At 57.4% G+C, this 17,191-nt stretch overlaps 2 protein-coding genes across 6 annotated transcripts in view; one reads left to right on the forward strand and one right to left on the reverse strand.

The window, feature by feature from the left end:
- LOC113203501 (uncharacterized) overlaps positions 1-15,549 on the forward strand; it is a 27,452-nt gene extending 11,903 nt beyond the window's left edge. Inside the window, exons 1-13 of one of the 3 annotated variants that reach the window (XM_052275020.1) lie at positions 2,729-2,884; positions 7,735-8,084; positions 8,177-8,236; positions 8,459-8,620; positions 8,908-10,923; positions 11,003-11,083; positions 11,156-11,264; positions 11,564-11,755; positions 12,528-12,807; positions 12,996-13,309; positions 13,389-14,690; positions 14,789-14,909; positions 15,076-15,549. In XM_052275020.1, the coding sequence (XP_052130980.1) occupies positions 7,764-8,084; positions 8,177-8,236; positions 8,459-8,620; positions 8,908-10,923; positions 11,003-11,083; positions 11,156-11,264; positions 11,564-11,755; positions 12,528-12,807; positions 12,996-13,309; positions 13,389-14,690; positions 14,789-14,909; positions 15,076-15,205 (5,088 nt within the window). In that variant the 5' untranslated portion in view covers positions 2,729-2,884; positions 7,735-7,763 and the 3' untranslated portion in view covers positions 15,206-15,549. Of the gene's footprint in view, positions 1-2,728; positions 2,885-7,734; positions 8,085-8,176; positions 8,237-8,458; positions 8,621-8,907; positions 10,924-11,002; positions 11,084-11,155; positions 11,265-11,563; positions 11,756-12,527; positions 12,808-12,995; positions 13,310-13,388; positions 14,691-14,788; positions 14,910-15,075 lie in introns of those variants that run through there. The other 2 variants (XM_026418234.2, XM_026418243.2) reach the window with 2 other exon arrangements.
- LOC113204263 (gustatory receptor for sugar taste 43a-like) overlaps positions 15,363-17,191 on the reverse strand; it is a 5,768-nt gene continuing 3,939 nt past the window's right edge. For 2 of the 3 annotated variants that reach the window (XM_052275021.1, XM_026419381.2), the window contains exons 4-7: positions 16,419-16,900; positions 16,138-16,209; positions 15,923-16,012; positions 15,363-15,855 (exon numbers count right to left, since the gene is read on the reverse strand). In XM_052275021.1, the coding sequence (XP_052130981.1) occupies positions 15,760-15,855; positions 15,923-16,012; positions 16,138-16,209; positions 16,419-16,900 (740 nt within the window). In that variant the 3' untranslated portion in view covers positions 15,363-15,759. Of the gene's footprint in view, positions 15,856-15,922; positions 16,013-16,100; positions 16,210-16,418; positions 16,901-17,191 lie in introns of all 3 variants that reach the window. The other variant, XM_052275022.1, reaches the window with a different exon arrangement.

The following is a 17,191-nucleotide window of genomic DNA, read 5'->3' on the forward strand; positions in this document are numbered from 1 at the left end:
ATACTCAAAATATAATTTTTCATTCTTCGATTCACTTTCACCTGATCCCTCTGAGGCGTTTTGAAGATAACGAGCCATTGTAGTTTATTCATTGAAAGTTCTGTAATATATCTTCTCATAGAATGTAATTTAAATTCTCTCATCATTTTATTTCAGTATCATTACAAATAATATGGCTCTAAAAAAATCTAGTCAACGTAAGAGAATCATATATCTAGTTCTGCTTTTGAACGGCTTATCCTACACTAAGTTGCGACTGTGGCTCTATCATTGTTCGGTCCCTTGCAAGTACATTGCAGTTAAGAAAATAAGTTTTAAGTTTAAGAAACCTTTAAGATGTCTTTTTGTACGATTAAATGACTTCTAGTCATTCTACGAGTGAATACCATTATTTTGTCTTCCAATTAAGTATCTGGATTTTTAAAAAGTTATCAAATTAAAAATGTAATCCCAGATTAAGATTCCTCTTGTTAAATTAAAAAGATAATGTCTTTTGCTCAGAGCCGATCAGAGTCAAAATGGAGAAGTTATTAGCCTTCAAAGAACGATGGGTGGCTTGCCATGGCCAAATTGGTCCAAATTGAACGTTTGAGGGATGCGTTTTGTTCGACTCAGCGAGATACGACCCACTAACCCTTTGGGTTAGGGGCAAAAACTGCCGTCAGAATTGACCTCCGACGCACCGTTTGCCCGCTAGAGGCGATTAAACACTTTATTGAACATTTGAACATAACGCTGCAATTTCGATTCCGATCATCTTTGGGCATAAAACATTTGCGTTTTCTTTTGTCAAGATGAACCCGAAACAACAGTTACCTTTGCACATTTCTCCCAAACCACTCCCGCCCCCTCCAACTTACGTAAGTAAACACGTAAACCATTCCAAATATCACTTTCGTTCCTTCTCATCGGACACTCGCGAAACTTCGCAGGCTAAGCTCCGCAAGTCTAAAACTAAGAACAAAACACTCGGTTTGACTATCTGACATTTTAATAACTGCTGAGAAGGTATCAAAGTCTTCAGGTGAGCGCAGGACACACTTGCGCTCCCCCTCCCCTCAAGCGCCGTGCTACCAACCTACCGCCACCAAACTACGAATTCAAATTAAACGATTGTTTATTTCAAACAGCTAATATCAAACTTCTAAACTAAACTCATTACGTCTCGACTTATACTGAAGCTTCGTGCGCAGTTTAAAGTCAATTGAAGTTACCGTCTGAGAGAAACGTGGGCCAGTACAGACAGACAGACAGACACACGACCAAAGAGTCCTCTGCACCCCACATCACAGCAAAGGCTTCGCAAGCTCAGCCAACAAGAGACTGACAGGTGGCCTACCTCGCGCCTGCAGCCTGCAGTGTAGGCAGGCCCGCCGCACACAGCTGCACAAGAGACTGACAGGTGGCCTACCTCGCGCCTGCAGCCTGCAGTGTAGGCAGGCCCGCCAAACACAGCTGCACGAGGAATGGGCAGGTGGCCTACCTCACCGCTCACAGGCGTTTCCAACGTTTTCCGAAAAAATCTAAATCAAGAATCCATCTTGAAAGCAGATGATACCAATTTAATACCATAGTATACCTGTGCTTTAATACTCATAGAATGGTTTTTATTTCTAGTGGTTTTGCATAATTTTTTAACGTCTGACTTGTTTCTTTGACAGTGATTATTATAAAGACTTGTGGTAGTGTACATGTGTCTGTACGCCTGAATAAGCAAATCTTATTAGAGTCGCACACTTGACAGACAAAATGCAATTGATTGAAATCCATGAAAGTAATGAGTATAAAGTAGATGTATGTTAAATTAAAACTGACATAATTTAGCGGAAGCGAAGCCGCGGGAGCCTCAGTATTGTTAGGCAGGGTTTGGAGGGTAAGAGGAGGGGCCTGGCGCGACACTCACTCGGACACGGTCCCGCCAGAGCCCGTATTGTTAGGCAGGGTAAGGGGAGGGGGCTGGCGCGACACTCACCCGGACACGGTCCCGCCAGCGCCAAAGAAATGTTTTTTCTGGTCTCCGCACCCGGTCTCCGCTTGATTCTCTTTTACCTCTCTTCCACTATGGAGAGTTAAAGCTGCTGACACCTTGATATTACTAATTAATGTATTTTTATGTTAAGTATAAAGTGTTTCGTATCATCTGCTAAAAACAGTAAACTCTACTTGATCGGGAGGGGCCAAAGAGGGGCCAATCGAGTTGAAGCGCGCTGTTGCGGGAGAGCGCCGATAGCCCGTATCTCTCCTTGGGAATTCATCGATAGCAGCTCGTTAGCCTTCATGGTATCGAAACATCACCGCATGGCACGCAGAGGTGGCGGCTGGAGAGCACGTGAGCGGGGAAAGGTATTCCGAGTGTACGTGCGTGTGTGCGTGTGTGTGCGTTCACAGGGCAACAGTGTAATATCGTGCCGCACTGTAACAACGCCCATCTAAATCACTTTCAGTTGGAGTACCGGTTGAGTGCCCCGGAAGAGGCGGGCAACCCTGACGAATGAGGGCCCATTGCTGGTGGCCGCCACCGCGCTGGTGCTTGCTGCTGCCGCTGGTGTGGCTGCTGCTGGCCCGCCCCGCCCCGCCCCGCCCCGCCCGAAGGTTATCGGCTACTCTTAATAATCGGTCACTAAGCGATGCGTTAACGGGCAACACTCTCACTCACCGGCAGCCAATCAGTCAATCAATCACCCCTCTAACCGAGCGAGGCCGACCCGCTGCTCACCTGATTGAGAGAGGGAGGGGGGCCACGCGGTGCCGTACTGACGCGAGACTCGCGAGCAGGCGGGCTTGCACTCTTTCTAATGAGCCGATTGCTGTACTCCTGCAAGACGTGAGACATCACACAGCTGGCACTTGCACCACCTATAGACGCAGATTTACGGTCCGGCTGGTAGGTAGGCGATGCGCCGTAGGTTGCCTTCATTTAGGTGTGTGTGTTTTTTTTTAAATTGAAAATTGCCATCTGCCAGGCAGGCGGCTCGCTAGAAACCACGGCGTCTGATGCCCGCTTCCACCATATGAGCTCCCATGACCGCCGCTTTGCCGTGTACTTCCCAGGAAGGGCCGGCCGCGCTTTATGGTGAAGTGCGCCGCATTGTTTTACTTTTTCTCTTCTTGTTGGCATTATTTTATTTGTTGCGCTTTTGTTTGGCGGCGCGGTGTGAAGATGTTTACCGACTGCAGCAGCTTGCGCTTTGCACAGTCAAACACACGCACGCACACACACACGCCAATAATAATACGCGGACGTGTCAATGACCCCGCGTGTAGTGAGTCATGCACAATACTTGCCCGGCCGGTGTGACCCCCTCATCCTTTAACCACCACAAAGAAACACACCCCGAGATACACCGCCAACAAAGTGTACATCCATGTCGGCGTCGAGTGGGTGGATAAGCAAGCAAAACGCGAGCGAGCGCACACACACTACCTGCTCGCCGCGCGCTAGCAGCAAACGAATCACGCCGCGTTCTTTATTCTGCGATGCTTTATCGTCCCGGGGAATGCCGTGCTCGCCTTACGCGGGCCCCGGAGGCACCTGCTGTATATGGGTGGCCGCGCCGCCCGCGCCGCGCGCCGCGCCCGGGGGAGCGGAGCACAGCGCCCAAATCAGGGTCAAGTGTACGACCAAGACCATTCATAGAGAGAACTCCATCTCGCAGAACAAAGAGAGACGGACGCCCGGAGCCGCGCCAAGCAAGCAGCAGGCGCTTCCTACACAGGAGAGAAAATGCGAAAGAGACGTACGCGCGCGGAAAAAATCCGATGCGCATGGCTGTGGTTGTGGCACTACTAATACTACTTGTGCGGCGGCACCCCCGGCCGTGCGACCCTTGATCCGAACCGCTTCATCATGCCGACAGCAACGTGTCGCGAGCCGAGCGGCGGCCGCTCCTAGCCGCGCCGGAGGAGGTGACAGTATTAAGCGAAGCGAGTGGCGTGTTCTATGGCGACGGCCTGCCACAGCAGCGGCTGTTGTTGTTCGTCGAGGTGCCTCTGCTTCGCAGAAAGGGTAAATAATACCCTACCCAAGCGAGCAACAAGTAGGGGAGGGGTGGGCTGGGCTAGGCTGGGCTTGTCTGCCGTCACTGGCGCCGGGCGAAGAGCATCAGGCATCCTGGCCGACAACGCGCGCTGCAGCTACAAGTAGTAGTAATACTGCACGCCGCCCACATGGCGCAAGACATCGCGCCCCGGACGCGACCTGGGCCCCGGTGCGGCCCGGTGTGCGTACCGTACCGCTGCTGGGGCACTGAGGAAGTAGGGCTCCCAGCGCGCGCGCTCGCGGTGCCATATCGCACTCGGCGGAGAAAGGGGCGGGGCGGGGCGCGCCGGGGAGGTAATAATAGTCCAGAATGGTCGGTCAGGTCGGCTGGCAGGCGGAGGCACGCCGTCTGGCTGCTTGACGACGCCGAGCGGCGCCTCGCTCGCGCGGCCGCGGCCAGGCCCCCGACACAGGCGGCAGGCACGGCTCTAAGCGCTGAGGGGGGAGGAGGAGGTGAGCGGGGCGGGGCACGACGGACGGACCGAGGTGCAAACGCCAATACTTTACTCACTCACTTTCACTGGCAGTACGGCGCGGCGTGGCACGGCTGGGCAGGGCGGGGCGAGGTGAGGTGGGGCACCCGGGGCACCCGAGGCAGGGCGCTGCTCCGCTCTGCTTTCGGACCAGAGGACGGCACGGGACGGACGGGGTCCCGCCCCTGCCGCTGCCGCCTTCTCCAGGCAGCTCCAGGCGGCGCCAGGCCTTCCCCACATAGCCTCTCATGATTACCACGGCGAGCAGCTCATCCCGTCTAAATCAGGCTCTAATCACGTTTAGCCATTGGCCGCGCGCGGTGTTCTCTAGGGAGAGGCTGGGGCCCCGCCCGCGCCGGGCGACTCGACGTGCGCGGCTGAGACGATGAAGACGAGTAGTTTCTCTGCTCGTTCGTGAGAACAAGTAGTGTGGAGTGGCGATATGGTGCGAACCCTTGGCGTTCTAGAAGAGTGCGATGGGATGCCTGGCACTTGACGCTCTCGGTCGCAAAGGCGCTCAGAGAGAGAGATGCTGCGCGCGCCGGGATGAAAAATTCAAACAACAACAACGAACGACGACAACAACAACAAGTTGATGCAGTTTCTTACTGTTCTTTCGAGCGGCATGGCAGTGCCCCGCCGCCCCAATGGGGTTCGTGCCGCGGAGAACTCATCCGCTTTTAATTAATGCCAACCTCCTCCTCCGCTTCCTCCCCCCTCCTCCCCCGCCTGCTCGATGCTGCAGCCCGCGGTTCAGCCGTTCAGCGGGGCGTGGCGGGCGCGGCATAAGCGTTGCGTTTTGTAGCGCCGGGCCGCCGCGGCCGCCGCCCGCCCAGAAGGAGGAGGAGGAGGAGGAGGGCGTTCCTCCGCCTAGACCGAGGCAGCCGTTGTGCAACGAGGACGACGCCTTTCTGCCGCCGCTCTGCTTCTTACATTTCCCTGCAGAAAATGAGCGAGGCGGTGGCGGTGTGATTTCGCGTCGCGCGCGGCCGTCCGAATGTGCGCCGGGCCGGGTCCCGTGTCACTCTGCGGTCGCTGCTGCGGCAGTTTACCGCTGGACGAGCCTCGTCTGCAGTCAGCAACAGTTTGCACTTCTTGTGGAACGTCTGCTCGAGTAACTACCCTCGCTGACCCGCGAAGTCCTCGGCACACCGGCGCTCGCTCGCTGACAAACTGTTTACTGCCCGGATTTTTTTACCCCCTGGCTTCCTTGCAAGTTGTTTACTTCTCTTTCCGTAATGCCTGTGACACACTGACTGGGGCCATACCAGGTACGACAACAACGAGTAAACTAGGCGACGGGTCGGACGCGGCAGCAGGAAGGGGCTCGTCCGCGCACTACAAGGGGAGAAAGCGTCGGGACGAGTCGAGCCCGCGGAGGAGCAGCAGCAGCGCCGCCACCGCCGGCAGCAGCACAACCCCGGACGGGACGGGAGGACCAGGATCAGAACGGCGGCGGCGGAAGGACGGCGGAAACAGGACAGATAGGAAACGCACTGCGAGCGAGCGCACCCCTGGGCGGGGCGGGGCGGCGGGGAGTGTCGCAGCAGCAGCAGTGACACTCGCAGCATTGCGTAAGGTCGCGCGCGGTGAAAAATCAATCGTTCCGCTCGCGGGAATCGACAACCTCGCAGAAACCAACAACAGGCGGCAACCACCACTACCCCACCACCACTGCGGGGAGCCGTATAATGCGACAATAATCACCGACCTATCGTCGGGGCTGCGGCGGTGTCGCTGTCGCGGGGCGATCGAGGGCCTGCGCCACCGCCGCCACCACCGCACCGAAACAAACAAGTTGCTGTTGTTTGTAGCGATCGGCCGGCCTTCGGGGCGCTCTAAACGTAGTACGGCGACCGGCGGATTTCAAACCGATGTCGAGTAGTTTGTATACTTATCGGAGCACCGGCACCGGCACGCGTATACGCGGTAGGTCACAGTCAGACGAGGTGGAACGGGGGGGGGGGGGCGTACTGCTTTGCAGCCCCAAAGCTCAGTGACTCACTCGCGGGGTACGCCGGCGCGCTGCTCTCAGGGCCAAGCCCCTTGCGGTCCCTGCTGCGCACGCGCGCGTTGCCCGTCACACGCACTGGACCCGATGGCGATTATGAAATAAGTTCTGTGTGCGTTTGTTGTTGAAGGCCTATCTGACCGGCCGGGCCCGCCGCCGCCGCGCCCCGCACGCCATGTCGCTTGTTAGCGCGAGCGAGACGGAAAGTGTGAGGGAGATAGTGCGGGGCGCGCGGTGGGGGCGGGGGCGGGGAGCTAATGGTACATGCATGTCGTGTTTTCAGAATGTCAGCGCAGGACGCATGTGAATGTGAAGTGTTTCGCGCGAGAATGCGAGGCGGGGCGGGGCGGCGAGGAAGTGGAGTCTGAGTGAACGTGAGGGAAAGAGGGATAAAAAGGAAAAGAGGTTTCGCGCGCTCGGGCAGTAAGCAAGGAATGTGCCGCGAAGTGGGGGCAAAAGGACCTGTGGAAGCTTATGATTCGCCTGGGTTTGGTATTCACTACATCACCGGGCCCTGGCCCGGGCCCGGCGGGTGGCCCCTAGGGAGCGCGCGGGTCCATATCCCCGATGGTCCGCGCGCCTGCGCCTAGTCTCTCGATTGGATCGCAAACAAACGACGTGCGGCACGAGGTACGTGGAGTGGAGGGGAATCGAGATCGGAAAGCAAAGATGGCGGACTGTCTGTCCCTCCGCTCCACCCGCTCCGCCTTCACTACTGCCATACATGGTGTGGTACCTTGAAAATGGCTCACGGAACGTAGCTCGTCTCTCTCTCTCTCTCTCCCTCCGTTCTCTCTTCCCTCTTTTTCTCTCTCTCTTGCAAACCTCTCTTCTCCCTCCGCTCTTTCTCTTCCGCCCAGGTCGGCTCGCCGCGCACATGTCGTGCATAGCTTCACGTTATCATGGAATGTCGATTCCTCCCGGTTTTTTTCAGTCCCCTCCCCCCTCCTTTTACTGTCCCCTCTCCAACTCGACCGCGCCGTGCTCCTCCGGCAGCCCGCGGTTTCAAGACTCAAGAGTTTCTCACCAAAGAGGAACTGAAAAATGCGGTCCTAAGAAATACAAATAATGTAGTGCAGTAAACGTTCGAAATTCGGCTCAAAGATAGAGAACTTTGGTCTCGGTCGTAGTCGGCCAGTTCGTTCGTTCAGTGTGCGATTTGTCGAAATTCATCGCGAAGTTCACAACAGAAATTTTTGCGTGTGTCGCAGGTTTCAGGCCCGACCCGTAGCAGCCCGCCATGGAGGTGATTGCGGGTGACCTGGCGGACCTGCCGTTCCAGCGGCGCAACGTGGTGGAGTGGTCGCACCGGGACCAGCTGACGGGCGCGCTGGAGCGGGCGCGCCGCGAGACCAACCACTGGTCCGCCAGCACGGCCAGCGCCATCCACAACTACAACAAGGTGGTGGACCAGCGCGCGCTCAACCTCGGCGACGGACGAGTGCAGCAGACCCAGCGCAAGCAGCTCGAGGTGTTCTCCACCCGGGTGCCCGGCGGGTCCATGCAAGTCATCCGCTCGTCGACCACCTCCTCGTCGCGCTCCACCGTCCAGCTGTCGCAGGTGAGTCCCGCCGCCCCGTCCGGCCGGGCCCCACACTCCCAGAGAGGCACTCCCACAGAACTACTGACGACCGAGATAATCCTTGCTTCCAGATGGGCGCCGGCTCCTGGTCCACCGTCCCGGACATGGACACCGCCTTCGGGGACCTGCAGGTATTTGCCTCGCTTCTCACTGTCGCCCGCTATTTGTCAAACGTCTGCGCTCGTTTGGCGCGGCCCGACCTCCCCGACCCCACCCCGCGGGCCTAACGGCCGACGGCGCGCTAAGTTGCCTACGCGGCCGGCGCGGATTTCTCCCCTCTGCGTCGTTTTCGTTTTCTCTCGTGGGACATTAGTCAGGCTGACGGGCGCGCTGCCCCGCGCGGATGCTTGCAGCTGTCGCTGCACCCCCTGGACCTGAGCTCGGAGAAGAGCAAGGCGAGCGTGGGCCGCTCCATCGGCTGGCGACGGCCGCCCTCGCGCGTGGCGCGCACCAACGCGGCCAACAGCGCGGCCAGCAACTCGGCGAGCGGCGCTGAACGCCAGGACGGGCCTAAGGTAAGCAAGTGCTCACTGCTGTGGGGGACATTTGGGGGCCCATAAAAATATGGAAATGTTTATCAATGACCTCAAAGACGTGCACACGGAAAAAAAACTAAATACGGTTTAACTGATGATTTAGCTAGCTATAGATAGATTAAAATGTAGCTATCCTCAGCTCAATGTTTAACTATTAAGCTAAATTTTAAGCTACACAGTTAAAAAATAAGTTATTCAGCATTTAGTGATTGGTTATCTACATAGCTTTTTAGTGCACTCATACTTGAATTGTTTTTTCCCCGCAGGAGACGCGCCTGGAGATCACCGTCGAGGACGACAAGAGCGAGCCGAGCGGGCCCATCATCTCCTTCCCATCGGACGACGACAGCAGCGAGAAGACGGCCTCCATCATCACGGCGTCGTCCAGCGTCAGGAACAGCAGCTCCAGGCACTCCATCGTGGAGTCCAGAAAGAGCTGCTCCAGCGAGAACCTGGTCAAGGTGGGGGTCGACATCAGCGACGCCCAGTCCGTGGACAGCGGCAGTTCGGCCAACGGGTTCCTCGGGCGATCGTCGGTGCTCCGACGGTCCCTGCAGTACACCCGACCCCCCGACTTCCCCACGGGGACCAGCGTGCGAAGGATGAGGGAGGAGATCGAGGCGCGCGGCGGCGTCAGCATCACGTCCGTGCCGACCTCGCCCAGCCCCACCCCGACCCCGGCCTCGGCCAAGGAGCACACCCTGGACAAGGTCAAGAGACTAGTCAGCGACAGCATCGCCACGCAGAACCACTCGTTCGTCACAGTCAAGTCCCTCAACGAGGTCCGGGGCCGCCTGAGGAGCAAGGTGGCTGACGACGACGCCAAGCCCGTCAACGGCGAGAGCGAGGAGCAGCCCGCCACCGACACCCTGGTGAGCGAGGACCACGTGCTCCGGAGGGTCAAGGAGACGGCCAAGACCTCGGGCCCGCGCGTGCAGAGCTACGTGTTCGGCATGGAGAACGGCAGGGGTGCATCGACGGACAGGGCTGACTCCCCGCAGAAGGACAAGACCACCAACGGGGTGCGGTCCGAGGAGTGGCACCGGCGCCGAAAGTCCTACGGGTTCGAGACGGAGGTCCAGAACCAAGGGCTGCTGTCGCTCAAGGAGAGCAAGGAGGACTCGTGGAGCGACAGCGGGGCGACCCTGTCGCCGCTGCTCAAGCACATCGACGTCATCAAGCGGTCGAGGGAGGCGGGCAGGATCCCGCGGCCCGTGAGCCTCTACGAGCAGGACCCCGCCAGGCTGGACAGTAACGGGGACGTGAAGTCCAACGGGCTCGCCGCGCTCAGGGCGGGCGACGAGCCGGCGACCAAGCGGACGGTCGTCAACATCGTGGAGGACGCGGAGAAGGCCACGGACATGGACAGGCGTCGCGACGTGCTGCGGCGGCGGACCGAGCGCGAGATCAGCCGGCAGGCCAGGAGCGCGCGCAGCCTCACGGAGCCCGTCTCGGTCAGCATCCCCATCGTGGCCAACGACGCCGTCGTCGTCCGGGCGGATGGCGGCGGCTCGCACGACGACCCGACACCGGAGCCCACCCTACTCATCAACGGCTTCCACTACGACCAATCGAGCAAGTCCCAGGAGACCAAGCGACACTCCATCGCCATCGTGGAGCAGGTGGACGACGACGACAGCAACGACAAGGTGGACGCCAACAAGGACGCCCCGTCGCTGCCGCGGCCGGCCGACACCTACCTCTCCGACTCGACCGAGGACGCCGGGCACGCGCGGAAGAAGCGGGTCGAGTTCAGCAAGACGGAGGTCCACTTCGCTGCCGAGCCGGGGCGCTTCAACCTCGTGTCGACCGACGACAAGCCGCCGCCGACAAACATCGTCCGAGGACGCCGTCGGCAGAAGCTGCTCGCCGAACAGCGGATCAACCGGAGTGGTCTGCCCGAGGTGCGTTTCGGCGACACCCCGCTGGAGCAGACGACCCTGGCGCCCGCCGACGGCGAGGAGCACAAGACCACCGCGGCCACGGGGGTCATCACCGTCACCATGGAGGGAAAGCTGTCCCCGGACCACCCCGCCGAGCGCCTGCAACCCACCAGGACGGTCGAGGCCGACGATGAGAAAGCCAGGGGCTTGGTGAGGTGCACGGTGAGCGCCGAGGCGGAGACCCCCAGCGGCACGGCCGTCCCCATGTGGAGGTCCACCGTCACGCTGAAGAACAACTCGTTCGCGAGTCCGACTGTACCCAGCAACGAAACGACGAACGACGGGCAGGCTGAATTTCAAAGATTGTTAAAGTCACTAAGACCGACAGGAAAAAGAGAGGTACGTTTCACTATAAATTGACTTGACCACGAATGTTGGCAAGAAATTGTTGAGCAGTGTTTTACCATTTTCTTTTCAGAGCATACCATCTGAAGTAACTCCTGAAGTGAAGATCACAACACATGCTCCAACTGTTCGTTCCAAAGGATTTTCAACAAAGGTTAGAAACGAGATTTTCTTTTTCACAGTTTGTCGTTAAGTATTTGTCAACATTTACCTATCTGAACCTCAGGTCACTTTGGTCCCCGAGACGCCCGGTGGCTTTGTGTCGGAACACCATACCACACACAAGCAGCTGGATTCGTCCGAACAGAAAAATATTCTCCATAGTTTAAAATTAAGTAAGTAGCAACTGCTTTTATATAACTTTTCTGATTTACCTAACTGCAACAGAGACCGATATTTGCTGTAGATAGTTCTCCCTAGATCAAACTACTTAGAGTAATAACCCAGTTTTACAAGCACGCAGGTAAATAGCCAGCGAAAATCCGCACGAGTTTGACCACCACCTCTCGTGCTCTACATTTCACTTTATTAAAAACGTTAACACCCCAACACTAATGTCTCTAGTGCTACTTCTAACTCGAGCGCTTGTCGAGCACACTAAACTGCAGGTGTCTCCTCCCGCCGTTCGTTCCAGGCCGGCTCGCGCTGGAGTCTACCCCGCTGGTGCTTCTCGCTAACAGGCCTCGCAGGGTTGGCAGGGCCCGCCAGGCCCGGAGGCCGACCCCGGCCGAAGACGAGGAGTTGAGCGACGACTCCCTGCAGGCTGACGCTGAAGTGCGGTCCTACATGGTAGAAAAGTCAAGCCTAGCCCACTTAAGTATACGAGGTCCGCAAAAACTATTAACTCAGCAGTTTTTATGTGATGTTCTATAAACGGGGAGTAGAACCACTAAAGTAGCCATCAGGCTCCTCCGGATTCACCTCTTTGTCACGTCTTGGGGGCAGGGACCCGTAACTTAACGTGTTGCCGTTACGCTACAGGTTCCCGGAGCTAAAGTAAATGTTTTGCTATCGCAAAGTTACCTAATTACTGCCAAATACGCAATACGGCATTTTGAGAGAAAAACATTTGATAAATTAGTGATATTTTTCGGTGCATGCGGGTCGGTATGTGTCTGACTAAACCAATACGGTGAAACAGTAAAATATTATTTGGTGTCTAGCGTGATAAGTTACGGGTCTGGAGGCTGGCCGTTGGCGCGGCGGCGCACCAAGCTCCTCGCGGGTAGGCACCCCATCGTGCTTGTCGGCGAGACGAGCGCGGTGGGCGGCCCACCCGCAGGCGGCCAAGTGTCTCGGTGTACAAATGTGCGGTCTGTTACTGTTTAACTTCTGTTTGTATTGATGTTTTAATAGTCTCACTGCTAATTAGAACGCAAGTTTTCTCACAATAGTAACTTTTCTTTAACAATTAATCTGGTTCGTTGTAGATACTAGAGTAACTCCATAAACTCCGAAAAAAGAACAAAAGGGAAAGATATAAACAAAAGAGCAAAAAAGGAGACGAGAACGACACGTGGTTGTTTGGACAAACAACATATTGACCGTGGTAAGCTTATCACAGTTCTTACTAACGCAATGTAATGGGATGCTTCCAGGTGTCTCGCCTCCATCCCCTACATCCTACTCCCCCATCCTAGATGCCCCACTCCCCATAACCCTCACAGGCCCCTCGTACCCGACCCTCCTGGATACCCGGGAGCATCGTAGCCGCGAGCACCGGGACTCCGTCACCGAGGACGGGGACTGGCGCTACAGACACCACGCCTCCAAGGCCGAGAAGTTGGTGCAGCTGGACAGAGGCCTTGTGGATCCCCAGCCTCGAACCGCCTCCCCGAACACCGTGTACATCGTCCCCGAGCAAAGGAAGCAGAGCAGGTGAGTTCAACGCCGACCTGCTGTTCAGGTATTTGGGTCCGAGGTGACAGCTACAAGTAGTAGTGGTAGCCACCCCGTTTTTCTCATTTTTTTTTTTAATTTTGAAAAAGCTAAGTCTACAAAATATTAGTTGTTAAAGTATCGCCTTCCGCTCCCCTTTCCTATTCAAACCTTGCCGTCCCGAGCAGGTTCACCGACGTTGGGAGAGCAGGATTGCGAACGCCCAGCCCGGTCCTGCCCAAGTCCTTCTCACTGGTGGACAGCGTGACCCGGAGGACGGACGCCGCGACGCAGGTCTCCAGGGACGACTGCGAGAGGACGGTGTCTGTCAGAGAGATTCTGGACAGGCTGGCCGTCGAGAAGACCGAGGGCAAGGAGCGGATCATAGAGGTGGTCAGCCTGCCGACGAAGCAGGTCGCCGACGCGGCCCCGGAATGCAGGAGGAGCAGTCCAATGCACGACAAGATCAACGGGGGAACCGCTCCTCCGCTTACAGACTCAGGTGCGCGTCAGTTAGGGTTAGGATCCTATTTCCCCTTTACTTTGTCACGAAAGTATGACTTTTGTTTTTCGTTCTGCAGCTATCTTTCGAGAGCAAAGACCCACCTCCCCCCTCGAGGTCATCTTGTCCAGGAAGAGGTTGATCGAGCGGGACGTTGACGGGGTGCAAGAGGGCCGAGTCCGGTCGCCGGGGCTCTCTCTGGCCGAGGAAGCGACACGTCCCCGGCGAGGCAGTCCCGTGACAAGGAACGCTGCCAACAAGGGGGAGCACCGAGAGTTCCACCACAGCAACGCGCCCCCGGGAGGCCACCACATCGACGTGGTGGAGAGGTTCCTGCGGAGCGAGCGGGAGCGAAGCCACGTCGACCAAGTGCAGGCGCGGTGCCGCAGCCGCAGCCCGGACGGCAAGGGTCGCCTCCGGCCCAGTAGGGAAGTCCGGGACATCGAGCGGCGGAGTCGCAGCAGGGATCCGGAGGTCGACGACAGGAGCAGAGAGCTCGCCGAGATTCAGGAGAAACGGCGACGAAGTCGGAGTCGCGACGAGATCCGGGCGAGAGAGGCGCGCAGTCACGACACGCGGCGGAGGAGTCGGAGCCGCGACGAACTGGACGAGAGGGTGAGCAGTCCGCACCGCGAGGCGAGATCTCGAAGTCGCAGCCAGGACGAGCTCGAGATCGACCGCGGCCACCGACACCGCAGCGGCAGCCGCGACGCGCTGGAGCAGCGGCACCGGGAGCGCAGCCGCGACAAGAAGGAGAGGCACCGGAGCCGGAGTCGCGACCTACTCGACGCCACAGACAGACACCGCAGCGAGAGTCGGGAGGTGTTCGAGATCTCGAAGCAGCGCAGCCGCAGCAGGGACGGCACCGAGCACAAGCGGGGCCACCACGACTCGGGGCGCACGAGCCGCAGCCGGGAGGAGCTCAAGGACCACGTCGGTCTCAACGGCAGCGCCGTCCCCAAAGCAAGCCCGGAGGACAAACCCGGCGACTGGGGGCGGTCGACGGAAGTGGGACACAACGGAAAGGAAAGGGCCCCGGAAGCGGCAGAGCGGCGCCACCGGTGCAAGTGCGCTGAGCGCGACGTAAGGGACGTCAGGGACGCCAAGGGCCGCGTCGCCGCCGCCGACAGGGCGGGTCAGAGGCAGGCGCACAAGGGCGAGCAGGCGCCCGCGCAAAGCCGGCGCATCCGGGCCGCGGCTGACCAGAAGGCCGACAAGATGGTCAGGAAGACGCGCACCCACGTGGCCGCCATGGCCAGCCCCATCGCCCACCTGGTGAAGCCGAGCAAGGACAGGGCCTCGTCTGCGACGGCGGCCCCCAGGCGCCCCGGCGACGTGCACCTCCTCATGGAGCCCATCAGGCCCGTGCGCAGGACAGCAGGTGAGGACGCCGCCGTGGCCGGCCCGCAAACCGGCGTCCCGAACGGCTGACCCCGGCTGGCGAGGCGTGTATCTAACTGCAGACTCTCTTATTTTCAGCCCCTGCGAAGCACAGCGGCAGCAGCAACCACCCATCCACGGTGGCGAACGGCACACGAGCAGGACTAGCCAGGGCGTCGGCCCAGAGGCGTGGGACAACCTCGGACAGCAATTCGAGCCTGTAAGTACACTCTAAAAAAAATTACAGATTTTTATATCATGGATGCTGAAAAAACTGCATATCCAAATTACAAATTTTTGTATTATTTTTTTTTTAGAGTGTAGACTTGCTGACCCCCTGCCCGCCCCGCCCCGCTCTAACTAAAAGCCCATGTCGCCTCCCGCAGGTCCCAGGGGAAGGGCGCCGCCCCGAGCAGGCAGGGCGCGGAACCTCTGCGGGAGCGCCAGGAGCGGCCTGCGAGACGGAGCCACAGGAAGCACGCGCCGGGGGACTCTGGCCCAGGACTGATGAGTTAAGTTTCACAAAAGACTTGTTAAATCTTCTTACATTTTGTTTTCTCATGATAACTCACAATTAAGTAAAGTAAGCGGCCTCGCGACAGAGTCCGTGCCATGCTCTTTGTAGTGATACTTACAAAAACCCTAACTGTAATATAAAATCTTAAGACTGTAACACCATCATCAAGGATATTTTATTGGTCGATTTGATATGTAATTATCAATAATTCCCATCAAACATTCATACCAAATTGTGTACATTCGTTTTGTGGTTTAACCTTGCCTGTCAGGGCCAAGACTGTTCTTGATTGGTGCCTGTATGGCTTTTGTTGTACAAGAAATAAATTAATTTGCTCATTTCATTATCCTGTTTTCATTTTTATGTTCAATTAAATATATGTATACAAGCACAAAATGACACAAAATGTGCAAAAAATACCTCTATTTCTATCACCTCAGTCTTTTACTCGTTTCATGCAAATCTGTAGAAATCCACAGTTGCATTAGTCGTATAAATAATATTATACCACAGATGTGTCTGTCGATCTGCGAACGAAACATTCAAAACGCGTCTAAGAGACGACAGCCGTTGAATTCGCAGTAGACTCGCCAGGGGCGCCTTTAAGTTGCAATAGAACGACGAGATACGTAGTGACGGCTCCGAGTATCTATAACGAACAGGTAGTTTAAAGTCGCTATCGTAGCATGACGAGAAAGTGTCGACCGGATACGTACAGATACGACGAGTGGAAGACCCAATTCGAAGAGGCCGCACGCGTTAAAGTTTACTCTGTGGTGCAGTAGCTGAATAGAGAACGTTTCCAGCTGCGGGCACAGAACCGAAACGATTATTAGCGGCGAGTTATTGGGGTGAATCAGCCACTGGTAAAAACAGAGTTCCCTCGCTACGAACATGTTTTCGGAGTGAGCAGAGTGAAACAAAGGGGTACCTGTCTGTGCGCGTGGCTGGAGGGCGCCGTGGTGCTGAGCACCACCCCGACGAGCGTGCCCGTGCGGCCGGCCTGTTGACACGACACAGGAAATGAGTGATTAACGCGGACCGGCGCCGGAAGTCGGGGAGCCGCTGGTGTGATGGGGTGCGAACGGGCGGCGGCAAGGACACCGGCGGCGCGGGGGAGGATGGGGAATCATAATGAAACGAAAATCAATGCAAAGCGGTGCATCGATTTGCAGTTTTCCTTGCCTCATTGTCCGGAAGGAGTGGGCTTACCTCGGCGCTGGCGCGGGAGCAGGGCAGCACGATGAACAGCATGCGGCCGAGGTGGGCGGCCAGCCACACGGCCTGCATCACGATGTACTGGCCGCTCACCAGGACGGTCTCGGAGATGAGGTGCTTGAGCAGGAAGTAGGCGGTGATGACGAGGTGCAGCAGCAGGCACAGCATGTCGGCGAGCAGGGACAGGCCGTAGCGGCGCGCGATGGTGAACGTGAGCTCGCACAGCATGTGGTGCGCCATGTTGAGGCGCTGGATGGGCACGAGCGCCCCGGCGGCAGCCCCGCCCCCGGGCTCGGGCCGCATCCTGGACCGCCGGCTGCCCGCGCCCGCCGCCGCCGCCGCCGCCGTGCCCAGCTTGCTGGGGTACAACGTGCCGTCCGCGAGCGCCGCGATGGACATGCGGCGGCTGCGCGCCGACGAGCGCATCCAGCCCTGCTCCATGGTCATCGGCGTGGGCTGCTCCGCGGCCACCGCCACTGTCGAGGCCAAGGAGAGGATCGTGACGAAATCTGGGCCTTCGCCTCCACGTTTCACATTCACACGAGAGCAAGTATGATCTAGTTGACCCGCAGTGGCGGGAACGAGAAATAGACCATTTCACCCGAGCGCTTTTCGACCTCTCGAAGAACAAAAATACCGGAAGTCAGGGTAAAGTGTCTCACGAAATAGAGGTTTTGTCGTCAATGCAACCGACAATCTACTCTTCTCAGTCCTAAATTTAGTCAAAAATATATTATTACGGCACACACCGCTTCAATCTAACGTGT

The sequence above is a fragment of the Frankliniella occidentalis genome, unplaced genomic scaffold (genome assembly GCF_000697945.3).
Source record: "Frankliniella occidentalis isolate FOCC.00 unplaced genomic scaffold, Focc_3.1 Scaffold493, whole genome shotgun sequence".
Lineage (NCBI taxonomy): Eukaryota > Metazoa > Arthropoda > Insecta > Thysanoptera > Thripidae > Frankliniella > Frankliniella occidentalis.